This window comes from Nannobrachium achirus (assembly GCF_963921795.1).
Source record: "Nannobrachium achirus genome assembly, chromosome: 23".
NCBI classification, from domain to species: Eukaryota; Metazoa; Chordata; class Actinopteri; order Myctophiformes; family Myctophidae; genus Nannobrachium; species Nannobrachium achirus.
In genome coordinates this window covers 34456112-34480403 of record NC_137830.1, presented here as the reverse complement: position 1 = coordinate 34480403, position 24292 = coordinate 34456112, and the positions used below count along the sequence as shown (strand labels likewise).

Genomic DNA, 24292 nt, shown 5'->3' with positions numbered 1-24292 from the left:
AAGCTCGCAGCGCGGCACTCGGTGCCGCGCTGTGAGCTTGTATATCTTCTATTTTTCAATAGTTAAAGCATAAAATAATGATACACAATAATGTGTACCCGTTCTAAATGGGTTTTAATTGAACTAAACACTTTTACTTCTTGATAGAAAACAAAACCAATCTGGAAGAAAAATAGTGCAGGCCATCTGATAAGTACCACAATGATTTAATGACTTCTTAGTAACTGGTCTCGCAGGCACATTGTACAATCCCGGAGGTGTCATTTTGAGTCAAACACTGCCTTGTTTCACCCTCTATAATCCCACTAATCACTGCTAGAGTGATAACTTCTTTCCGTATGGAGCTATTGAAGTGTCGATGTGCTGAAGGGATTTATGCATAAAAAAAACGATACATATTGAAAAACTAAATGCATTGTCAGTAGGGATGTACCGAAAGGAAAATTCTTGGCCGAAACCGAATACCGAATATATATTTTGTACAATTACTGTCATGGCTGTGCCTCTGTTGTAGAGCTACGTGTTTATGGCAATAAGTATAAGGGTCCATATTAGGTTATTTAAAACATATACAGTATTTATTTATTGCGTAGAATTATTTACTATTGTGTAGTAAATTTGTAATAAAAGACAATGTCTCAAAATATTAACATGCCATACAGCTGAATTGTTGCATAATAAAGAAATATCAATGTGAAAAATTAAATACATTATTAAAATATATATATTGAATAGCCTACACATTATTCTGTAGTATTCGGTATTCAGTATTCGGTAATATTCGGTATTTGGTATTCGGTACTATTCGGTAATAATTATTCGGCCATAAAATCAAACCGAACTGAAACCGAATATGCGTTTTTTGGCACTATTCGGCCGAAACTTTTCGGTGGCCGAATATTCGGTGCGTGGCCGAATATTTGGTGCATCCCTAATTGTCAGTGTTGTTCATAGCATTCAGCCCTAGTCTCTTCTAACGCTTTAAGTGTGTGTGTGTTTGTGTGTGCGTTCAGTCCAGAACAGGCCAGACTGTGTGATTTGGAAGACACGTCTAAGAGTGCTAAGAAAGGCATGTGGAGTGAGGGCGGCGGAACACACACCATCCGCGACATGAAATACGTCATGGAGAATCCACGCAACTACGTCGACTCTCAGCACCAGAAACCAGTCAACGGTAAATGCACGATGGAGACACACAGGCTAACCCAAAGCCCTAGTTATCTTTTCTTTCCCAGGTCTAAGTAGGGCTGTCACAATTATTACATAATCGTCTAATCGCAATTATTTGACATAATCGCAATTATTTTGTGATAATCGTCATAATCGTTTACATATGTATATATGTTCAAACATTTAAAAAATAGTGGAAATAGCAGATCTACAAGCTCACAACGCGTCACGATGCAACGCGTTGTGAGCTTGTAGATCGTCTATTTCCGCTATCAATGTTATTTTTTAAGTATATAAAGTTGTCAAATATGTCAGTAATTGCTTTGTATATTTAGGTTAAGTGTCATATCTGCCATGTGCAACTTCAAAGCCTACAAGCCAAACAGAAATGTAATTGTCAACGTCAAAAACACAATTAAATCGTTAATCGCAATTATTTGAGTGACAATTAATCGTCATGTAAAATGTTATAATCGTGACAGCCCTGGGTCTAAGGCTAAGCCCCATTTGCCTGACTGCCATTTTAGCTCTCAATGTTGTGCCGGCAAATGGCAATATCCACTCCGTAGCATGTAATGGCATCATCCTGTATCCTAAACGTCCCCTTAACGCCTCAGTCCTCTGGTCTCTCGCTCCACACCTACCCGACTTGTATAACGTTTGGTTCTCCATTCATTCCGGACGAGCAACGTTAACTGCAGCTCAGCTCGTTAAATGAATAGGGGAAATTAACACTGGAGGGTTTTGTTTTTTCTCCATTGTATTATATCTTGCTCTCCCCCGTTCACGAGAGGGAGAGCAGGGCTCGCTTGGAGAATGGTTTGCAGCTATTCAGCTGTAGAGCCTTAAATTCGCCCTCCTTGAGTTGCTGTGGTCTACGGTTGGAATACCAATATAGATCTCTTATATATACACATGCACGCGCGTAACGCGCAGTTGCACAAAGAGCCCATCTCCAAAAACAATTATGGTCTGAAATGTGTTTCATAAAGCTGACTCATTCTTTGTCAGAGGATTCTTCGGGGGTATCGGTGGAACGAGATGTGAGTTTAAATGATTAAAAACATCTCATCAGCTCTTAGATGTTCACTTGGCCCGTTATGTTCACCTACTACTGCTATTATTGGATCACTACGTGGACATCGATTAGGTCAATTGTCTTGTTGTCCTTCCTTTACCCATTGACCTCTTGTAGCCTGCTGGGATTCAGACCCATAATGCAGTGTTTTGTTGTTACCGAACTATAGCATTGATTAGAATATGTTTTTTAATATATAAAAAAAAAAGAGTTACAAGTGCCTTTAACAGTGGCTCAGAAGGTACAGTGATCGCCTGTGATTTGGAAGGTTCCCGGTACGATGCTGGCTCCTGTTGAACCTGACATCGCAATGCGACAATGTCCTTGAGCAAGACTCTGAACGTTGCCCTGACTGATGAGCAGGCAGGCATCTCGCATGGCTGCCTCCGCATCTGTGTGCAAATGTCAGTTACATCACAAAGCCACTTGATTGGTTCACCTGACTAGAAAGGCACTTAATGCATGCAGTATGAACACGTACTAAGTGGTTAAGTCACCAGAACCATTATGGATGTATTTATTCATGGGGTCTAAACTGTAAACTCATTCTCACACTTTCTTTTCACCCCCTCTCAAGCCATCATTGAACACGTGCGCGACGGCAGTGTTGTGCGTGCCCTGCTTCTCCCCGACAACTATCTGGTCACCGTCATGCTGTCTGGAGTCAAGGTGAGATGTTTGTTTGTGGAGGGGTTAATGAGTTGGCCCCTTCTTGTTGTTGTTTTGTCTTTTTGTGAAATATTATTTCATCATCTGTAACACTGTCAAAGTGAACCGCTGAGACGGTTGTCCTCAAAAAGAAGTTCCATAAATCAGTCCAATGAGACGATGTATAAGAATGGCTCTAAACCTGTGGGTCGAAGTGTCAATTTAATTAAGGACTTTTAAGACCAACAAAAAAGAAGAAAAATACCATTACTGCATCAAAATTAATCAGCAAACAACACTATAATAACTGGTCAAACAGCGGTCAAATAACATAAGCGAAGAGTAGAAGCTAAAACTTACATTCCAAGTGCTTATTTGATAATTTTGGGGGTCACAGACTTAAAAGGTTGACCACCAGTCATTTAACTTGGTGTATTGTATTAACCACATTAACCTTAATGTATTTAAAGATTTTTTTTTAAATTAGTTAATAGTTATTAGTTTCTTTGGCTGTTTAACCATTTAAACACTGCATACTTCATTGACTGGAGTCCACCAGCTTTCTCTCAGTTTTTCCCTCTATGCCAAATCGCTTCCTTAAAAAAGAAAAAAGAAGCGGTATTGTGACGCGTTGGGAACTCTTTTCGCCGAAAGCTTAAAGTGATCCCTGGCTAATACGACAAATATGCCTTAATACATTATAATTGTCCTCTATAACTACAATGTAAAATTAAAAACACCTTCAATATTTTATTTCTTCTAGAAATAGCTAATCTTTCACTCAATAGGGGAAATGCCAATTATTACATAATCGTCTAATCGCAATTATTTGACATAATCGCAATTATTTTGTGATAATCGTCATAATCGTTTACATGTTGAAAAATGTGTATATATGTTCAAACATTAAAAAAATAGTGGAAATAGCAGATCTACAAGCTCACAACGCGTCACGATGCGATGCGTTGTGAGCTTGTAGATCGGCTATTTCCGCTATCAATGTTCTTTTTTAAGTATATAAAGTTGTCAAATATGTCAGTAATTGCTTTGTATATTTAGGTTAAGTGTCATATCTGCCATGTGCAACTTCAAAGCCTACAAGCCAAACAGAAATGTAATTGTCAACGTCAAAAACACAATTAAATCGTTAATCGCAATTATTTGAGTGACAATTAATCGTCATGTACAATTTTATAATAGTGACAGCCCTGGGTCTAAGGCTAAGCCCCATTTGCCTGACTGCCATTTTAGCTCTCAATGTTGTGCCGGCAAATGGCAATATCCACTCCGTAGCATGTAATGGCATCATCCTGTATCCTAAACGTCCCCTTAACGCCTCAGTCCTCTGGTCTCTCGCTCCACACCTACTCGACGTGTATAACGTTTGGTTCTCCATTCATTCCGGACGAGCAACGTTAACTGCAGCTCAGCTCGTTAAATGAATAGGGGAAATTAACACGGGAGGGTTTTTTGGCTGTTTAACCATTTAAACACTGCATACTTCATTGACTGGAGTCCACCAGCTTTCTCTCAGTTTTTCCCTCTATGCCAAATCGCTTCCTTAAAAAAGAAAAAAGAAGCGGTATTGTGACGCGTTGGGAACTCTTTTCGCCGAAAGCTTAAAGTGATCCCTGGCTAATACGACAAATATGCCTTAATACATTATAATTGTCCTCTATAACTACAATGTAAAATTAAAAACACCTTCAATATTTTATTTCTTCTAGAAATAGCTAATCTTTCACTCAATAGGGGAAATGCCTGTCGCAAGTTGATGATGTCATAAATGTCATGTGTGATCTATCCTTATGGAATTTATGGCATGCATGTGCAAAAAACACATTTGAAATATTGATTTGATGCTCATATTAACCATAGGAAGTATACGTTTGTTTTTATTTGCACATGCATGCCATAAATTCCATAGGGATAGATCACACATGACATTTATGACATCATCAACTTGCGACGGGCATTTCCCCTGTTGAGTGAAAGATTCGCTATTTCTAGAAGAAATAAAATATTTAAGTTGTTTTTAATTTTACATTGTAGTTATAGAGGACAATTATAATGTATTAAGGCATATTTGTCGTATTAGCCAGGGATCACTTTAACTATTTTCGCCAATATGTTTGCCTATTATGACCGGCCCAGAATTGGGATGCTGGGCTTCATGTGGTTAATGTGTAACCATAGCATTATTAATATCTGGGGAACAATTGAGCATTCCCAATCTACTGTTGGTTATAAACAGTAGACAGGCCGCTGGCCTACCGGTCGCATACCACTTAGGCTCAGGTGTAGCCTGACAGTGGGTCGCTAGTGCGATTCCCGATCCCGACCAACCTTTTTGCTGCGTGTCACTCCCCATCTCTCCCCATATCCTGTCATTCTACTGTCCCATCAATAAAGGCATAAAAAGCCCTAAAACATCTTAAAAATAAAGAGTTATAAACAGCATGCATATACAGTATGTTCACATAGAGCCAAGAAACATAATTATTGATTATGTGAAACACTCTGTACAGACTGCTGGCTTGTTTTGTTATATTGTGTGTGGCTGTACGAATGTCAAACCGCTATGTCAAACGGCAATCCCGCAAGCGGCAAACAGTTTTGCACAACCTGTTCACCGTCAAAAACGGTAACGCATAAATAAGAAAGCAATACTCCAAGGGGGCTAAATGTTGAATAAAATGAATACAAAAATAAAATAAAAAATCACATCGGAGCGTTTAAAGGTCATATCGCTGAGGGGATGTTCCAGGTTTTACAAAGGCACTAGGTTTGTTCCACAGGGTTCCCACGGTCATGAAATTCCTGGAAATAGTTTGAAATTAGAAAAATATTTTTCCAGTACTGGAAAAGTTTTGGAATTGATCAAGGGTCCTGGAAGGTCCTGGAAAAATAGCTATGCATTTTCTTTGGTTATTGATTTTGTAAATACCTCAAATTAAATGACAAATTAAACATTGGCCAAATTGTCAAATATTGGAGGCAGAAATTGTGAAAATAGAAACGTGTTATACAAAATTCCTCAACTCTAATGCTCATCAGGGTGCTGGGTCCCCAGTTAAAATATGATTATTTCGGGGGTCACGGCCCGAAAAGGTTGCACTACCTGTCTTTGGGCATTGTGCATCGGAGTAAGTGACTTGTTATTGAGCTGAATTATTGTTATATAGTCCTGGAAATTGGGTTAAATATTCTGGAAAAGTTTTGGAAATTAATTGGTAAAAATGTGTGGGAACCCTGGTTCCAGACTTAAGAATCTCCCCATGGATAGTAGGCATGGATGAGCCAAGCTCACGCTGTTGAAAAAGGCATGAATAACTGCTGGCCTCTGAATGTTTCCATATAAATGAGTGTAAATCCACTGGAACCTGCTGACTCATTTTACCGCCATTTTTATGCTACTTCCTGCTTTTCATTATTCCATTATTGCTGCTTTTGTTAAAAAAGAATTGGGTGCGGTTAACAATGGTTCTGCTGTTGAAGAGCAGTGTTAGAAGAAGTCAGTGATTGAGATGTGAGACGTATATTCATGGTTTATGAACTCCACACCATTTGCCTCCTTGCACTCATGTCATTTCCCTGTCGCAGAAACTAATGAAGTGCTGGGGGGGCAAGGCGGTCCGCTATATTTTTTGAATAAAAGTTAAAACAATAAAAAGAACCGAGGTTTAGGCCGCCAATGTTTTTATTTTCTCACACACACAACAAATCTGCGTTGCTCCTGCGGTGTTTATATCCTTTCGCCCAAATTCCCCCATCCGTCTCTTTCAGCCCAGTCAAGCTTTGCCAATGGACCACTCTCAAGATAACCAATCTTTTTCATCTCCCACTTGGAGGGTTTCTTTGGCTGTTTAAAGCCTTATCTGGCCTGCTCTCTCTCTCTCTCTCCACTTTTCTCTCTACCTTTCTTTCTCTCTCCTGTCGAGCATTGTTATGCTTGTTAACAAGAAAATATGTTCATAATGCTGACATTGGTTAGTAGGCGAGCACGGACGCACGTCGGGGAGAACACGGATGATATCGAACGATGTCCCTCCGCAAGACGCGCCGCTAACACACAGCCAGAAGGGGCCATTTGTGCCTTCCTCTCCTGCGATATACTTGTAGTGACGGCAACTTAACTAAATAAAGCTGACACACGTTGTGAGCTTTTAGATCGCATAGTTTCTTGCTTCCGTACGCCGAGGTATGAAATAATGCTCAAGTGAGCAAGCTTTTCATAGATTCCATATTGTCTCATTGTTTGACAGCACGATTTTCAGTGTATTTTGGATTCATGTCAATTTGTGATTTCAGATATTTAACCACTTGAACCGTCAATACTTAATAAACTTCACTCGGTACTTAGACTGCTCTTTTTCCCCGAGGGAGAGCGACTGTTTTCCCCTCTACACCAAACCTCTTTGCCAAAAACTGCCGATCTACAAGCTCGGCGTTGTGAGCTTGTAGATCTTGTAGGTCTATTTTTGGCTAAACTTCTCCGAATATAGACACAAGGGTTCAAGTGGTTAATATAAAAAAGGAGAAAAAAAGGTTTCTATCACAAAGATTTGGAGGACCCCCTGGAGGACAGTAACTCTGAGGACCCCCTAGGGGTCCCGGACCCCCTGTTGAAGACCCCTGTATTAAACGCTTTCACATCCTTTCGTTATATTGGGAAAAAAAATATTGATTATATGAGCAAGTGATCCATTGCATCTAATGTTTTGTGTAGCAATGTTCACGTGACACTGGTTGTTGTTGACCATGGCTTGCTTTTTTCCCAGTGTCCAAGCTTCAAGCGGGAGGCAGACGGTACAGAGCAACCGGAGCCGTTCGCAGCGGAAGCCAAGTTCTTCACCGAGTCCCGTCTTCTGCAGAGAGATGTCCAGATCATCTTGGAGAGCTGTCCGAACCAGATCATACTGGGAACGATCTTGCACCCGGTAAGAACCGCGAGCGAGGGTAACTTTTAGTCGGTGGTTCTCAAACATTTTCTTGTCAAGGGTGCCCAAGTGCCCATATTGATACGTATTGGTTGTGGACCCCCTACTTGAAATGGATTTTGTGCCAGGGACCTCCATAAGAAAACTTTTGACATGATTTTCAACAAATTTCAAAAATAGCTGAAATATAAAATGGGGTTTAAGTGTTTAAAAAGTTCCTCATTCTGCTCACACTGTGAGCTTGTAGATCAGCAATTTTTAATTATCCCTCCTTTAGTCTCTTAACCCATTTAGGCCTAGAATTATTTAATGCTTTAACTCGCTGCAAGCTTGTAGATCTGCTATTTTAGGAAAATCGTGAAAATGTGTGCACATTTTTCAATATATATTTTTCAAAACAAACTTTTGTAACTCAAATCTCTGTCCCTGGAACAACATATTTTGAGATGGGGGGGGGGGGGGGGGGTCTGCGGCCAAATAAATGTAATTTTGGGGGACCTTGACATGAAAAAGTTTGAGAACCACTGATTTAGAGGAAGGATTTAGAAGTCGGGTCAAAGATCGGGTCAAATATATTCAAAGACTTGCACACATTTTCACGATTTTTCAAAAATAGCAGATCTACGAGCTCGCAGCGCGGCACTCGGTGCCGCGCTGTGAGCTTGTATATCTGCTATTTTTCAATAGTTAAAGCATAAAATAATGGTTAATGTGGTTCGATTCTAACGCGACTCGGGCGGGTTCCAGGTATTTGAGGGGTTCATATTTTCATTGGATGTTTGTGCTCCCTCTTCTCCAGAACGGTAACATCACAGAGCTTCTACTGAAGGAGGGTTTTGCTCGCTGTGTGGACTGGTCCATGGCTGTTTACACCCAGGGAGCTGACAAACTCAGAGCAGCGGAGCGGTAAACACTATACGATAAACGCATCCACACACGCACACACACACACGCACACGGAAATGTAGCCAAATAATAATTATAATAATGGTGGTATAAGAGCAGCAACAACACTAGTAGGCCTATATCTGAACTATCACTGGAGTAGCGGGAACGCCGCCGCCGCCCCCTGCAATGTTGTGGCCCTCGGCTTGGTACCCTAGACATAATTTGGCCCTTGGGGAAAACTAATTGGAGAACCCTGCCATATATGGGCTGTTTCTGAGATCAGTGCAGATCTGCAAAACAATAAATAACATAATATTATGGGCTTTCTTTTGTTCTTACTTGCAACCTCTCCTCTTCCCTCCATTCAAGGTGCATAATGGTTCAAAAGACTACTGAAGGCTACATAATTGTCTTCCTCTGTGTTTTTATCTTTAACACACCGCTGCCATGCACCATGTGGCCGTAAAGTCAATACCTACAGTTACTGTAGGTACAGTAATCATTTCAAGATATGAGTATTGCCGGACTAGCAATAGAATACAACAGAACCTCAAAAGATACTTCTATAAACTGAAGCATGGAATTGGCACACACACACATTCATTGAAGCTTTGCATGCACCATGTTTCAAGAATCACATGTTGGGGACATGATTTGAAAATAATTTTCAGTCTTGGGAATTCTTTTGGCTTTAACCACTTCATCCCATATGCATTTGAAAACATTGCAGTATTGATACTTTAACCTAATTAAAAAAAATACTTTTTCCACCACTGAATTTTTACAATTCAAATTCAAAAGTATCAAAAGCAGCAGATGTACAAGCTCAAAACGCGTCGCTTCGTGCCTAGTTGTGGATCTACTACTTTCTGTGACAATGTAGTATGATCAAGTTGTGACGTTAAAGGACAACTTTAGTTTTTTACAACAAGGGTTCATATTTTAGATTATAATTAAAGAATATAAAAGATGAGTGTTAAATTGATTTAATTTACTTCTTTCTATTTTTTTAGAGATTATTATTTCAGTGGTTGGGGCATGCGTACAAGTGGCTAAATATGTCATTTTACACATAAGCCCATTCCCAAGATACAACGCAACCTTTCATGGTTGGATGTGACTTATGGGGGCTAGAAGTGTTACTGTAAATAGCAATAAAGAAACTGCTGGCTTATTGTGTCTAAAAATACATATTTAGCCACTTGTACACATGCCCCCATGCTTACGCATGCCCCACATTTTAGCACGGTAAACGCGATAAAACAATAGAACGAAACAAATGAAAACATTTTAACACTCACTTTTTCTTTTCTCTAATTACAATCTAAACCCCTGTTGTAAAAAACAAAGTTGTCCTTTAATTTACGAAAAAAACAGTTAGAATATGGAGATGGGAGGTTTCTGCCCGATAGCAGAGATATCTCTGAAATGAGTCCCTGGGGTTGATAATGTGTTTCTCCCGGCTCAGGTCTGCTAAAGAGAAAAAGGTTCGTATCTGGAAGGATTACGTCGCCCCTACAGCCAACATGGACCAGAAGGACAGGGTGTTTGTAGCCAAGGTAAGGAAAGGGCACAGAATTATTATTTTTATTTTACAATTGTATTTATTTTCTGCCTGCCCATCTGTTCATCTCACTCTCCTCCGTCTTATGAGCGTCTTTGGAATTTCTGTTTAAACATTTTTTTGACTTCCTGCGTCCCATACAACTTTATCATCAATGGGACCTTATTTTCACAAAACGCATATAATCGTGATTGAAAGGCAATTTTTAACTAGCGATAGGAACCATAAAGTATTTATGAAAATGTTAATTAATGTTAGAAAACGAAAGGGGAAAATGAATGGGGTCCAATGGAGAACAATTCTTTTTGCGATCGGCCGGGGGGGAAAACAGCGCAACTAGCGGCCAATCATAGGAAGTTTTAGTTCCGTATTGGAGTCATTTTAAATCGGCGGAACTATGCCCCTGGTCCCATAGGAAGTCAGCACAAAACTTTTTTTTTATTTGTTGAAAAGTCCAGATAAAAATTGTGCAGCAGTAAGGAATAAAACCGTCAACGTGACTTATGTAGGCCTGCCTGTCTGTCTTTTAAAGCTAGCAGGCCTGGGATCCGCGCCACTGGAGACGACACTGCCGTGCCGCACTGCCGTGCCGCACTGCCGCTGCATGACAATCCACTGCAGTGTATTTTTTTTTTATTCCCTCCACTGATTCTCACTTATGCTGTGCGGCAAAAGATTGTAGAACGGTGTTAATTTCGTCGACTAAAACTATGACGAAAATTCTTCTTACTAGATAAAAAATAAGCTGTGGTGACTAAAACAAAGACTAATTATATAGACAATTTTGTCAACAAATAAAAACTTGACTCAAATGTTATCGGTGCAAGCGGCCGAAATGGGTTTCCTCAGACGGGTGGCTGGTATCTCCCTTAGAGATAGGGTGAGAAGCTCAGTCACCCGAGAGAGACTTGGAGTAGAACCGCTGCTCCTACACTTGGAAAGGAGTCCGCTTAGGTGGTTCGGGTATCTAGTATGGATGCCCCCCGAGCGCCTTCCTAGGAAGGTCCTCGATGCACGTCCCACTGGGAGGAGACCCCGTGGCAGACGAAAGACCAGATGGAGGGATTATATCTCCACACTGGCTTGGGAACACCTCAGTAATAGTCGGTATACTCCCTGAGGGAGTGGAGGAAGTTGCTCAGGATAAGGAAATCTGGAGGTCTCAGTTGGAACTGTTACCCCCGCGACCCGATTCCGGATAAGCAGTTGAAGATGGATGGATGGATGGATGGATGGATAGTGGAGAAGTAGCCTCGGGATCCAGGCATTTCAAAGAGAAAAGACTGGGCTAGCTAGCGCCCCTCTAACTGTGGCTCACAACATTGTAATTGTATATAAAATACATGTTGCCGTTCAGATATCTTATTTTACATCAGTATTGTTCATGTGAACTGGTTTGTTTAGGCTTATCCATTATAATTATAAAATCGCTATGATTTATCACTTGTTTTCCACCGCGGATCACCTCCTCATTTACTCAAAGCGGACAGCAGCAGGACTCATGTCCCCCCTCGCGCGTCATTCTGAGACGCCAGGAGGAGCCGGTGAGATCTGCCGGGGGCATAGAATGTCCGGTGTTCGGTTAGACTAGTGGAGAAGAGATCCAGTAGAACTAAAAGACAAGTCGTTTTATGTTTGGTTGCTCGGGTGTTTCGCTCTGAAAATGGCAGATCTACAAGCTGACAATGCATCGCGCTGTGACAAGCTGTGAGCTTGTAGATCTATTTTCATGCAATCAAGTGTAAGAAATGCCATTACAACACCATCAAGGCCTGCCAAAATATATATATATTTTTTAGTCGATCAAATCAACTGTACATAAAACTAGACTAAAACAAAAAATCAAAAGATCATGACTAAACAAAAAAAACACCACTGATATAGCAACATATACCGCTTCTTTAGAGATCTGATTTGGAAGACATTTATAGAATCGGTCTTAATGGGTTAAGGGTGCTTGTTCTTGTTGACTCTCATCCAAAGCCCCATACCCACAAAACTAGGGGTAAAACTACCGACCATCCATTATTTACTTAACCCATTTAGAACGGGTACACATTATTGTGTACTATTGTATACAAATAGCAGATCTACAAGCTCAGCTTGTAGATCTGCCATTTTTGAAAAATCGTGAAAATTAGAATTTTGACCCAATTCTATAAGTGTCTTTTGAATCCTAAGGTTTCTTTTGAAAAACCTATGTTTCTATGTCAGCAATCTGGCCAGCCATCGTCAAAGAAAAGGTCCTTTTCACTTAACTGGAGCTCAGTTAGTCTGTTCTTGAGAGACCACTATGTCAGTGGTTCTCAACTTTTCATGTGAAGGACTCCCAAAACTGATATTAATTTGGCCACGGTCCTGCATCTCAAAATATTTAGTTCCAGGGACCCTCCCCCCCAGAAGCAAAATTTTAGTTACAAACGTTCACTTTGAAAATACACACATTCAAAGATTTGCACACATTTTCACGACTTTTTCAAAAATCGCAGATCTACAAGCTCGCAGCGCGGCACTCGGTGCCGCGCTGTGAGCATGTATATCTGCTATTTTTCACTGGTTAAAGCATTCAATAATTCTAGGCCTAAATCTTAATATCCTGAATGAGGAGGGGAGTACCTTTGCCATGGCCCTCTTAGCCCGCCCGTCCGTCCGCCCGCCGTCCTTGTCAACAGCCATTACTTCCAATGAAGTGAGATGGACTCCCGTCCCGTCTCGGACCGGGCTCTGTAATTCAGTCTAACCTCATTGTCGGCGCGCGATGATGCATTATACTTCTCCAAAGTCCTGATTTGTAGCGTCGAGGAGTTGACTCCTCCGGTTCGGAAAGTTTGGCTCCTTCTTCCATTTCCATTTTTGAAATTGAGTTTAGCAGCTCGCCCCTCCCCTCCCCTCCCATCCCCTCCCCTCCCCTCGCCTATATATTTGTCTTTGTTTTTAAGCCATTTAGGCCTAGAATTGTTGAATGCTTTAACTATTGAAAAACAAACTTGTAGATCTGCTATTTTTTGAAAAATCATGAAGATTTTGAATATATATATATATATTTTTTTTATAGCGAACATTTGTAACTCAAATATTTGCTTCTGGGGGGTCCCTGGAACTTAATATTTTGAGATGGGGGGTCCATGGCCAAATACATATCATTTTGGAGGTCCTTCACATGAAAAAGTTTGAGCACCGCCGACATAGACTTTTTCAAAAAAACCTTAGAAGGATTTAGAAGAAGAATTGCAAAAAATGTTCAAGATTTTTCAAAAATAGCTACAATCTAGATATAGCTACAATCTACAAGCTTGCAGTGCGGCACTCGGTGCCGCGTCGAGCTTGTATATCTGCTATTTTTTTAATGGCTAAAGCATAAAATGTTACGGAATGATGAACGTACCCGGTCTAACTGGGTTAATACCCCTGAAGTATGGGTTTTATCTCCCCCACGCGCCCTCGGGTCCCTCCCGGCCCTGAACTTTTAAGAGCGTGAAGAATTAATGGCCAGCCTGTGGTTACTTACATAAAAGGTGTTGCTTTGACAATCTGCTTACAGAATGACTTTGAGAAACTGCACCCGCAGAAAAAAAAAAAAAAGGAAAATACAAAACTAGAACAGTTGGAGGAGAAAATAAACTGTGTGTATTTTCCTGAGTCAGAGGGAAAAGGCTGGTGAAAGGATAAACATTAATATTATATCAACGTGGGGTGCTCCTCTAAGATCTCCCTGTACCCTAGCCTGGCGGGGCCTGACGTCATACTGCGTTCACTCACTCATTCCTTCCCCAGTATAACGTCTGGCCTTCGGTCTATTGGCAGCTTGAAAAGTAGGCGGGAGTACTTGCCTTGACAGACAGACTCCTCTAACCAATCAGCGTAGCAAAACATCTCTCAGCCAGTCGGAAGAACGGCAAACACACGCGTCTTTTCGGCAGATGAACTCCTCTAGCGCATCCCCCGTGTTCCTTTTTAATTGTTGTAATTGATTCCAACTCTGAAATAACTGCACTTATTGCTTGTTTTATCGTTAGAGCGTTAACTGTTACACTTGTTGCATCGCGAGGGCAGCCATTGTTGTTTTGAGAATGCTGCAGCATGCATCTACGTCACCGTCTACACATAGACCAATCAGGGAAAGCTTTTCACTTGTTGTCAGGAAGGCGTCACTGATTGGCCCCATCAGAAAATAATCAGTATACTCGCTCCCTATACCCGGAAGGCCAGACGTTATACTGGGGAAGGAATGAGTGAGTGAACGCAGTATGACGTCAGGCCCGCCAGGCTACCTGTACCCCTCCCTGAGTAGAGGCTGTGAACAGGGATGTCGCACCAAATTCTGGGCCCTGGGTACAACGATTCACTGCGGGCCCCCCCCCATTTTTTTTTTAAATCGTGAAAAGTCTTTGAATAATTAAAATCCGTCTAAGGTTTTTTGAAAAACCTATGTTTCTATGTCGGTGGTGCTCAAACCTTTTCATGTGAAGGACCCCCCAAATGATATGTATTTGGCCACGGACCCCCATCTCAAAATATTTAGTTCCAGGGGCAGGGACCCCCCCCCCAGAAGCAACATTTCTGTTAACAAATGCTTGCATAAAAAAATGCATATATTAAAAGTGTTTGCACACATTTTCACGACTTTTCAAAAATAGCAGATCTACAAGCTCGTGAGCTTGTATATCTGCTATTTTTCAATAGCTAAAGTATTAAATAATTTAGGCCCCTCCACCTTACTTGGGCCCTAGTAACTCAGTCCCACTCCCCCTTCACCTGGGAATACGTTTGCAGGGACACCGCACTGTGAAAAAAAAAAAGACTACTTCCTCGGAAATTTCAGCCCCACCTCCTAGAAAGAACTCTCTCTGCTTCATATCTTGACCAGGCTTTTCTCTTCGCAGATGAGAAAGCCTGGCTACGCGAGGCTAGAAAAGAATTGAGAGATTAAGGACAAATCAGAGCCCTATAACGATGAGTTCTGCCACATACGTTCACTTCATGGGACGAGTCCAATGGCGGCTCGTGAGGAGCTTCTAAAGTGACAAATCGCGAGAATTGGTTAGCAAGCTGTTAATAACTGACAGTCTCACGATAACAGAGTGCAAGCCTTTCATTGCCTTACTTTTACCTGCCACTCGGTGGTGCTAGTGTGCATGTTAACAACGTTATGACAACGCAGTGATTAGCAGAGATGCCCACGAGTCTCGTGGTCACGAGTCAAGTCGAGTGCCGAGTCTTTGGGGGGCGAGTCGAAGTCGAGTGTCGAGTCTCTGGGGTCAGTGGGGGACGAGTCGAGTCGAGTCTCAAGTCTTTAAGTGGCGAGTCCGAGTCGAGTTACGAGTCTTTATATACATATATATCTTTTTTTATTATTTTTTATAATGATCTAGCCTCCAGCTGAAAAAGTTAGATGGCGCATCATGATCACCCGGTACTCACAGATACAGCTACAGCAGCAGCCAGCAGCCACTGCAGGCTAAATTAGGAAAGACACATGCATGTATGTACTCACAATCACGCTACGGAGGCTGTTAAATGTTCCACGATTAATAATAATGGATCCATTTCCCCCAGAAAACAGCTCTGAAGTAGACCTCCTGCCTCTCCTTCCTCGGTGAAAGTTCCTTGGAAGCAACGCAGTTATGTCCAATAGTAGCAGGGTCCCCGGCCGTCCGATCATCATCCAATGAATAAAATAATCCCAAAACCAGCCACACTTCAGTTGCTTGCTTGACACTTAAATCCTTTTTGTAGACCTTTGTAGCTATCTGTACTGACATTTTCCTAAGACAGCTTGAGCTAGACAAGTACTCAAATGTTGTTTTTAATAGGAATTGCGAAGCAATCACAATTTTTCTATTTGAAAGAAGCCGCCAGAGCTGGACAGTAAGCAACATAACACTTTACTGCAGTTACTGCCGTAAAACGTATCGCTACTGGTTACCATAGCGACGTGTACTCTCAGTGGGGATTGGACCTGGGAATACATTTTACATCACTGTCGTAAACGTTTGTTGCCGGCGTATAATTAATAGACCTATACTATATTAATTAAATTGTACTGGCAAGTGCATGATTGTATTCATGATCACTCCTTTACTGTATTAATATAAACAGACAGTATGTCAGGATTGATACATTACTTAGTCATTGATACAGCATCATTTTCAATAGCAGTTTTAGTTAAGATATAAATAAAAAAAATTAAACGTGGTTCAACATAATCTTTATTCCAAAATAAAGCTTTTCTTTTACTTCTTTAGCATAACGTTTTTTTTCCCTTTCATTTCCACTCCCCTCCTGCTTTTTTAAAAGCTCTTTTTCTTTTTTAAAGTTACTGCAGTGCTGTGAAGAATCCTGACAGCACAACTGTAACATTACGGGCATATTTGGCATAACTTCACGTTAATGCTTTGAACAATAATTACGTGGGGTTAATTAGTAGATGCAGCTGGTGGAATTGACATCATGAAGAGAAGAGCCCACCGGAGAAAAAAGTGAAAACCCGACGCTAGAAAAGCACTGTCTCACGGAAAATCCTATTATCTTATCAAATTATTAAACAAATGCCACGTTAACTGAAGTAGAATAGCTGATGATGAGCTAAACATATGTGTTTTATTTCGCCGTTTTAATATTTAAATCTTATTCTGAAAGGCTGCATGCAGCAGCTGTCCTGCCTACTGCTGCTACTGAACTAACAGCCTAGGCCTAGGCTACTGTAGGTTTATTGTTCAGCCTATAAACCTCTCAAAATCAACTATGGCTTATATTGTTTAGCCTATAAGGCTCCCAAAAAATCAGAGTTGCAAGCTATTAATCCACCTTGTCATGGCGCGTCGGCGTCTAGATATAGATTGGAAAGACGCACTATAGCCTACGTGCGAGCGCAACAGATACAAAAAACAATTTAATAATCCTCTAGCAGTGTAACAGTAGGGCTACTGGGCATGGTAACCTCACGTTACTGCTTTAAACTTACGAGGGGTTAATGAGCTCAGTTATTAGACCTATATAGCTGCAGCTGGTGGTAGTGGAACATTATTAATATTATTACGAGAGGAGGCTGCGCTCTGGAGAGAACCCCGACGTTAGATAAGAAGGTTCTCACAGATAATCCTATCATTTTATACAATTATTGAACAAATGCCAGGTTAGCTGAAGTAAAATAGCTGATGATGAGCTAAACATATATGTTTTATTTCGCCGTTTTAATATTTAAATATTAGGATGAAAGGTCCATGCAGACGGCTGTGTCTGCCACGCTTTGCGAGACAGACTGCGGTTTTCCCAACGGCCCTGAGCTGCGCGCGGTCCAAGTGAACACAGCGAAGCGCTCCTGGGCTGGCCCCCACCGTTGCGCTTAAGTACGTTGGGAAAAACAACGCGGTCGCCGCTGTCTCCGTGCGCAACACTCAGCAGCACAGCGGCGCGCAGCCGCGCAACAGAGAAGAAAGAAGAAAGGAGAAGGAAAGGCAATATTTGTCGTGCTTGTCATGCATTATAGTGCTTAAAATAAAGATTGTTCACGTCGTGAACAATCTTTATTTTAAGCACCGCTCATAAGACTCGTGAACTTAACGAGTCTTATGAGCACGAGTCGAGTCAAGTCACGAGTTTTTGAGGGGCGAGTCCGAGTCGAGTGACGAGTCACCAAAAGCGTTGAGGGGCGAGTCCGAGTCGAGTGACGAGTCACCAAAAGCGTCACTCGAGTTAACTCGAGTTACGAGTCTTTAACTCGAGTCCCCATCTCTGGTGATTAGCCAGTGACAAGGCAACAGCCCGACTTTAATGATCTTAAACCACGTTATTTTACATAGTTCTTTGGCAATAGTATAAAGTAAATATTACAGAGACTAATACTTTAAAACAGTTGTATTTACCTAAAAATGCAGATATCCGCGACGCTGCTATTGAAACCAATGTTATTTAAATCGCCCGCTTGTCACTCTCGAGCGGAGACATGGTTGACGTGACCAGTTCATTTTCTGACCCCTCATTGGCACCACTCTCATCTCAAGTCACTCTGGGACAAATATGACCTCATCGAAATCCATGTTATGCACCAACAACACACGCTCTCCATCTCTCTCCAAATTCCTTTTGTGCAGGTCTGCCACTGCACTGCTGACAATACGACTCGAAACCCAATGCTCTTTTGATCACAGCGGGCGCTCTCCTCTCTCTCTCTCTCTCTCTCTCTCTCTCTCTCTCTCTCTCTCTCTCTCTCTCTCTCTCTCTCTCTCTCTCTCTCTCTCTCTCTCTCTCTCTCTCTCACTCCATATAGCTCTCTCTCCTTCCTCTTCTCTTTCCTCTCTACCCCCCGTCCTGCCCACCCACCCCCACACCCACCCACCCACCCCCACCAGGCCATCCAGGGAAATCGCAGCACGGCGCAGCCGGCTGCCTACTACATTAGTCAGTTTGTTTACGGATTTGCCAGTTGCTTGCCGACGGTTCCGTGCCTTCTGGCAACCCTCCCCACCTCCTATATAATGTCACCTTGTCTGGGTTTATTTGCATAGAATGGAGAGGGAGAGATTCCATCCTGGATGCAGTGAACAAACGATTTGTCCTTTTTTTCTTGGTCGAATGAAAAGGTTTCTGACACTGGAATTCTGCGTCTCCAGTATTCCGAGGCGAACATTGGGTGAAAACTTCGCTTTCCGAGCGCAACCAAACATAAAATGACTTGTCTTTTAGTTCTACTGAATCTCTTCTCCACTACTAACTAACTAGTCCCTATCTAGATTTTCACTTTTTGGATCAATATATTTATTCTTGGTTTTAGTCATCACTCATCATAGCCCAAATTGTATTTCGTTTCTATTTAGATTTCGTCAGTGAAAAAATAGTCAACATTTTTTTTGTCGTAGTTTTAGTTGACGAAATGAACACTGATTGCAGCGTACCCCAGTTCGATTCCGGCTGGAAGAGAGGCCTGTAGGGCGGCATAGCTCAGGGGTAGAGAAACCGTTATTAGAGCACGAAGGGTTCCCGAAGGGTTCCCAGTTCGAATCCCAGCTCCCCCTGAGTTAATGTCGAAGGGTCCTTGAGCAAGACTCTGAACCCCTAGTTGCTCCCGGTGAGTAGGTTGGTGCCTTGCATGGTTTCCTCTGCCACCGGTGTATGAATGTGTGTGTGAATGGGTGAATGTAATGCACAATCTCTGTAAAGCGCCTTGGATAAAAGCGCTATATAAATGCACCATTTACCATTTACCATTTGCCTGTGTTTCATGTCCTTCCTCTGCCTAGATAAAGCAAAAAACATTGTTATTTAGATCACGGGGCAGAGTATCTAGGACTTTGATTGAGCTGAGTTTTACCTGTCATGATGTCAAGGTGACCGCGGATCATCACTGGTCGTTGTTGACGCTCCCCCCTTCCTTCTCCCTGGGGGACCTGTCCATCTACACCCCATGCACTTCTCCACCTCTTTATTTCTGTCATGATTCTCTCCTCTAGCTCTTTATTATGTGAGTGATGGATGGAGTTGAGGTGGTGGCAGAGTCCCTCCTTGCTGACTCATGCCTGTTCTCAGTGTCTCCTCCTCGCACCTAGGGCTGTCACGATATGACATTTTACATGACGATTAATTGTCACTCAAATAATTGGCGATTAACGATTTAATTGTGTTTTTGTCATTGACAATTACATTTCTGTTTGGCTTTTAGGCTTTGAAGTTGCACATGGCAGATATGACACAAAACCTAAATACACGAAGAAATTACTGACATATTCGACAACTTACTCCTTAAAAAATAACATTGATAGTGGAAATAGCCGATCTACAAGCTCACAACGCGTCGCATCGCGACGCGTTGTGAGCTTGTAGATCTGCTATTTCCACTATTTCTGACATTTTTCAACATTCACGATTATGACGATTATGACAAAATAATTGCGATCATGTCAAATAATCACGATTAGACGATTATGTAATAATTGTGACAGCCCTACTCGCACCTCTGCTGGGAATAAGACGTGTGTATGTAGGCCTCTCCGCTCCTCTCCTCTCTAGGGATGGGACGATATGCAATATTATCGTTTATCGTTATACAAAACACTCACGATAATCGTCGTATCGTGGAGATTCAATTTATCGTGAAATCGTCCTCCGTCCTGCACTGGGATCAATTCACCTTTATTTGCCGAGCTGCATATAAAAGCTACCATTTAAACGCTCTATTGGTAAATTGTAGTACTTTAATATACAAACTTGATAGTCTTTTTTTTTCACTCTCTACGAAATCTCCCCAAATCTTCCAAAGTGTCGCGTTGCGACGCGTTGTGAGCTTGTAGATCCAGTGATGTTACTAGGTTTTCAATGTAATGGGTCCCGGGACCCACAGGTGGTCATTCAAATGGGTCCCAGAAAAGTTTTATGAGTCCTCAATACAATGTTTTCGAGCACTGTGAGCTTGTAGATCGGCTATTTTCAAAATGTTTGCCTATTTCTTATATTTATTTTACAATTTGGCTAATGTTTGAACTTAGAACTACTAAAACTACTAAAACATGTGCCCCTAATGAATTCGGGCGCGCAAAATGGCGTCGGACGTCGGTGGAATCAAAACATTGACGTTTCTATCGCCTGTTTAAGACTTTCTACGTGGATATTATTTGTGTTAACGTAGGGTAAAGTAGGATGCTTTCACCCATGAACAATGGTGGTGTCTGTGGAATTTTAAAATGTTTTTCTTTTACCGCGACCCGGTAAATTATTTTAACATGGACTCCAATGGAGGCGCATCCCCGGGACCCCAGGACCATGACATGAATGAGTCCCAGGGCGACTTGAATGAGTTTTTGATGCGGGATGCGCACGTAATGACATCACTGAGATCGGCTATTTTTTGGCAAATGTTCCGCCCAGGATTATGGATGTTGGGGGTATTTTGATTATCACGATATCGTAAATCGCGATTTCTCTGGTCACAATAATCGTCATATGAAATGTTCATATCGTCCCATCTCTACTCCTCTCCTCTCTGACATGGTGAAAAATAGAGCTTGACCGGTTGTGTCACTTTGGTATTGGCAGTTATGGTGGAGGTGGGTACTTTGATAGTACACAGCAGAGATGGACAGGAAACGGAGAGAGAGGTGGGATGTGACACAGGGATTCGAATCTGCAACGCGCCGTCGGGTCTCATTAGAGCCTACGGTACATGCGGTATGCGCCTGGACCGCTAGGCCAGCGGGCGCCCCTGTGTTCTGACTTTTAACCACTTTCAACCAGGCGTGGTGTCCCTTGTTTGACAATAGTCATGTTTCCATAAACATATTCGAAAATAGGAAGTGAATTACAGTGATGTTACTAGGTTTTCAATGTAATGGGTCCCGAGACCCACAGGTGGTCATTCAAATGGGTCCCAGAAAAGTTTTATGAGTCCTCAATACAATGTTTTCGAGCGCTGTGAGCTTGTAGATCGGCTATTTTCAAAATCTTTGCCTATTTCTTATATTTATTTTACAATTTGGCTAATGTTTGAACTTAGAACTAGGATTTCTAAATACACTAGGCTACAGACACCCATTTAATTATATTTATATCACTGGGACCCCAATTTATATTAAATGTTAAAATATTAAATGTTAGAGTACAAATGGAACAGGTCCATTTGGTTCCATTTGTTCACCGAGTTACAGACCCATAAAGTTCTATTTGGTTCCTAACTATCATTTATCTGGGGACCCCCTGGAACTCCCTCAAGGACCCAGGACCCCACTTTGAGAACCACTAGTGAAAATAGTTTTTAGCTGTTCCAAGGTTTAACTGATAATAAATCTTTACAGTGTTTATCTTACACAATACATTAAAAAACAAATTAAACTATCTAAACTAATATAGCAACTTAAGTAGAAGAAGTAAATTATTTTAACATGGACTCCAATGGAGGCCCCCGTCCTGGGGTCCCCGGGACCCCAGGACCATGACATGAATGAGTCCCTGGGCGACTTGAATGAGTTTTTGATGCGGGATGCGCATGTAATGACATCACTGAATTATCAGAAATGCACATTAACTCACTTACTGCCAATTAAAAATGCCCTCGAGTGGCATTAGTGCCAGCCCTCTCCATAGACTTCCATGTAATTTGTAGTGCACAGATCATGCACACCCATGCACAGATCATGCACCATGTTTGTGCAGGCTGTTCACAGCTTTCAAACAAAAAAAAAGATTGGAAATCCGTTCAGGCATTCTTGAGATAATAGCCATTATGTTTTACATGTTATGTAAACAAAGATGGCTGCCCTGTATAAAGATGGGGTTGTATGGGGGTGGAACATGCAAAATCGCGATTGAAATCATGTTTACTAGATTTAATGGGGTCCAAAAAGATTTAAAAGATTTGGCAGGGAAGCCCATAGTGAGAAAGTTGCTCTAAAAGTCGCCTGGCACTGTATGAGTTAAGACAAAGTTTTTTGCGGATAATGAAAGTTTATTCGAATTTTGTAGTGTTTCCATAGAAAGATTTATGTGCAAAAGCTTAATGTGCTTAATGCGCATTAAGAGGCTTTATGGAAACGCCACTAATGTTTAAGTGTGGCTCAGGTGCTTGTGATTTGACTTGGTTCTGGTGCAAGACCTCAGTCAAAACATCTGTATTAGCTGGTCTCTAGGACAGGGGTTTTCAAAGTGGGTGACGGGGCACCCTGGGGTGCCGCGAGATCATTTGATAATATTTGGAATTTATTTGGACACTTGAAGAAATATTTAGTACAATTTTCAGTCAGTTCTAACCAAAATGGTTATTATCTCAATGTTTTCCTCGCAACATAATCACTAAAATATCGTCACTGTCAGGCAGAAACCTCTGTCGCACACAACTAGTGAAAACAGCAGATCTACAAGCACACAACGCCTCGCATTGCGATCTACAAAAGTTTGGGAATCGCTGCTCTAGGACTCCTGTAAAATAAAGCGGGGTCCTCCTCGCTGACTCACACCTTCTCACCGTGTCTCCTCGCACCTCTGTGGGAACAAGACAGAGTATGTAGGCCTCTCCTCTCCGACATTGTGGGAAATAAAACAACCCTGTCCTCCCCCGCATGAAGTAACGAGTGCAGTTGACGAGTTCTGTGTACCAATTAAAATCGTTTGAGAAGAAAGATGTCGAGAGCAGTCTCTCTCGTACTATTTTTGCCTCTCTAGCGTGCGAAGGGGAAAAGGAGATAAGGACAGGCTTTTTTTAGCGTGATAATGATACACGTCCCAGTGTGGCGCTTTCTCCTGAAGCATTACATTCTCATTAGTGGAGGCGTGCGGCGGGGCCAAGGGGCTGCACGCCAGCTCCAGATGTTTATCACGGCCATTGAAAAAAGCAACGATTAGTTTTATGTGGAACTGTGTGCACCCCAGCTGACGAAAGGGCTCAGCTGGCCGTGAGATTGTGAATTGCGTCGTATAGATGTTTCTTTTGGGGCAGAATTTCACTTTTTGACGTGGGCCGAATTAGGTGCGGGCCAGCTCCCTTTTTGTCCGTTTTTTTTTGTAGTTGAGACTTGAGGCCGATTCTACAAATGCCTTCTAAATCAGTAGATCTCTGACATTTCTGTGCCAAGGAGGACCCCCAAAATTATATGCATTTGGCCATGGACCCCCGTCTGAAAATGTCTTGTGCCAGGCTCCCAGAAGAGAAGAAACACTTAAGTTAGATCTAAAATGACACTTGCTTTCTCCGGGTTTTAATGGGTTCGATTGAAACGTACACACATCCCCCCCCCCCCTGGCCCAAGATGCTTCTCTTCATTTGCGCTATGATTGATCAGAGCCACTGCAGATGTCATTCCGGTCATGGCCAGAGGGTGGCAGTAGATCCCCACCTCCCACCACCTTTTCCAATCTCGGATTAGACCAATGACTCATGCTCTCTGCCTGCCTGTCTGTCTGTCCGTCTGTCTGTTTGCTTGCTCGTCCCTCATGACATCTACTTTGCAGAGTCTTCCCTGTGTCTCTGTTCTTACCACCATCTTTCCTTTTTGCCGTGTACATGTCTTTCTATCGTTCTCT

At 41.9% G+C, this 24292-nt stretch overlaps 1 protein-coding gene across 1 annotated transcript in view; it reads left to right on the top strand.

Annotated features, from left to right (window-relative positions):
- Window positions 1-24292, top strand: part of snd1 (staphylococcal nuclease and tudor domain containing 1) — a 460739-nt gene that overhangs the window by 18978 nt on the left and 417469 nt on the right. Inside the window, exons 5-9 of the mRNA XM_080754108.1 lie at window positions 1014-1174; window positions 2826-2917; window positions 7678-7836; window positions 8636-8742; window positions 10193-10283. Of these exons, the coding sequence (XP_080610234.1) occupies window positions 1014-1174; window positions 2826-2917; window positions 7678-7836; window positions 8636-8742; window positions 10193-10283 (610 nt within the window). The remainder of the gene's footprint in view (window positions 1-1013; window positions 1175-2825; window positions 2918-7677; window positions 7837-8635; window positions 8743-10192; window positions 10284-24292) is intronic.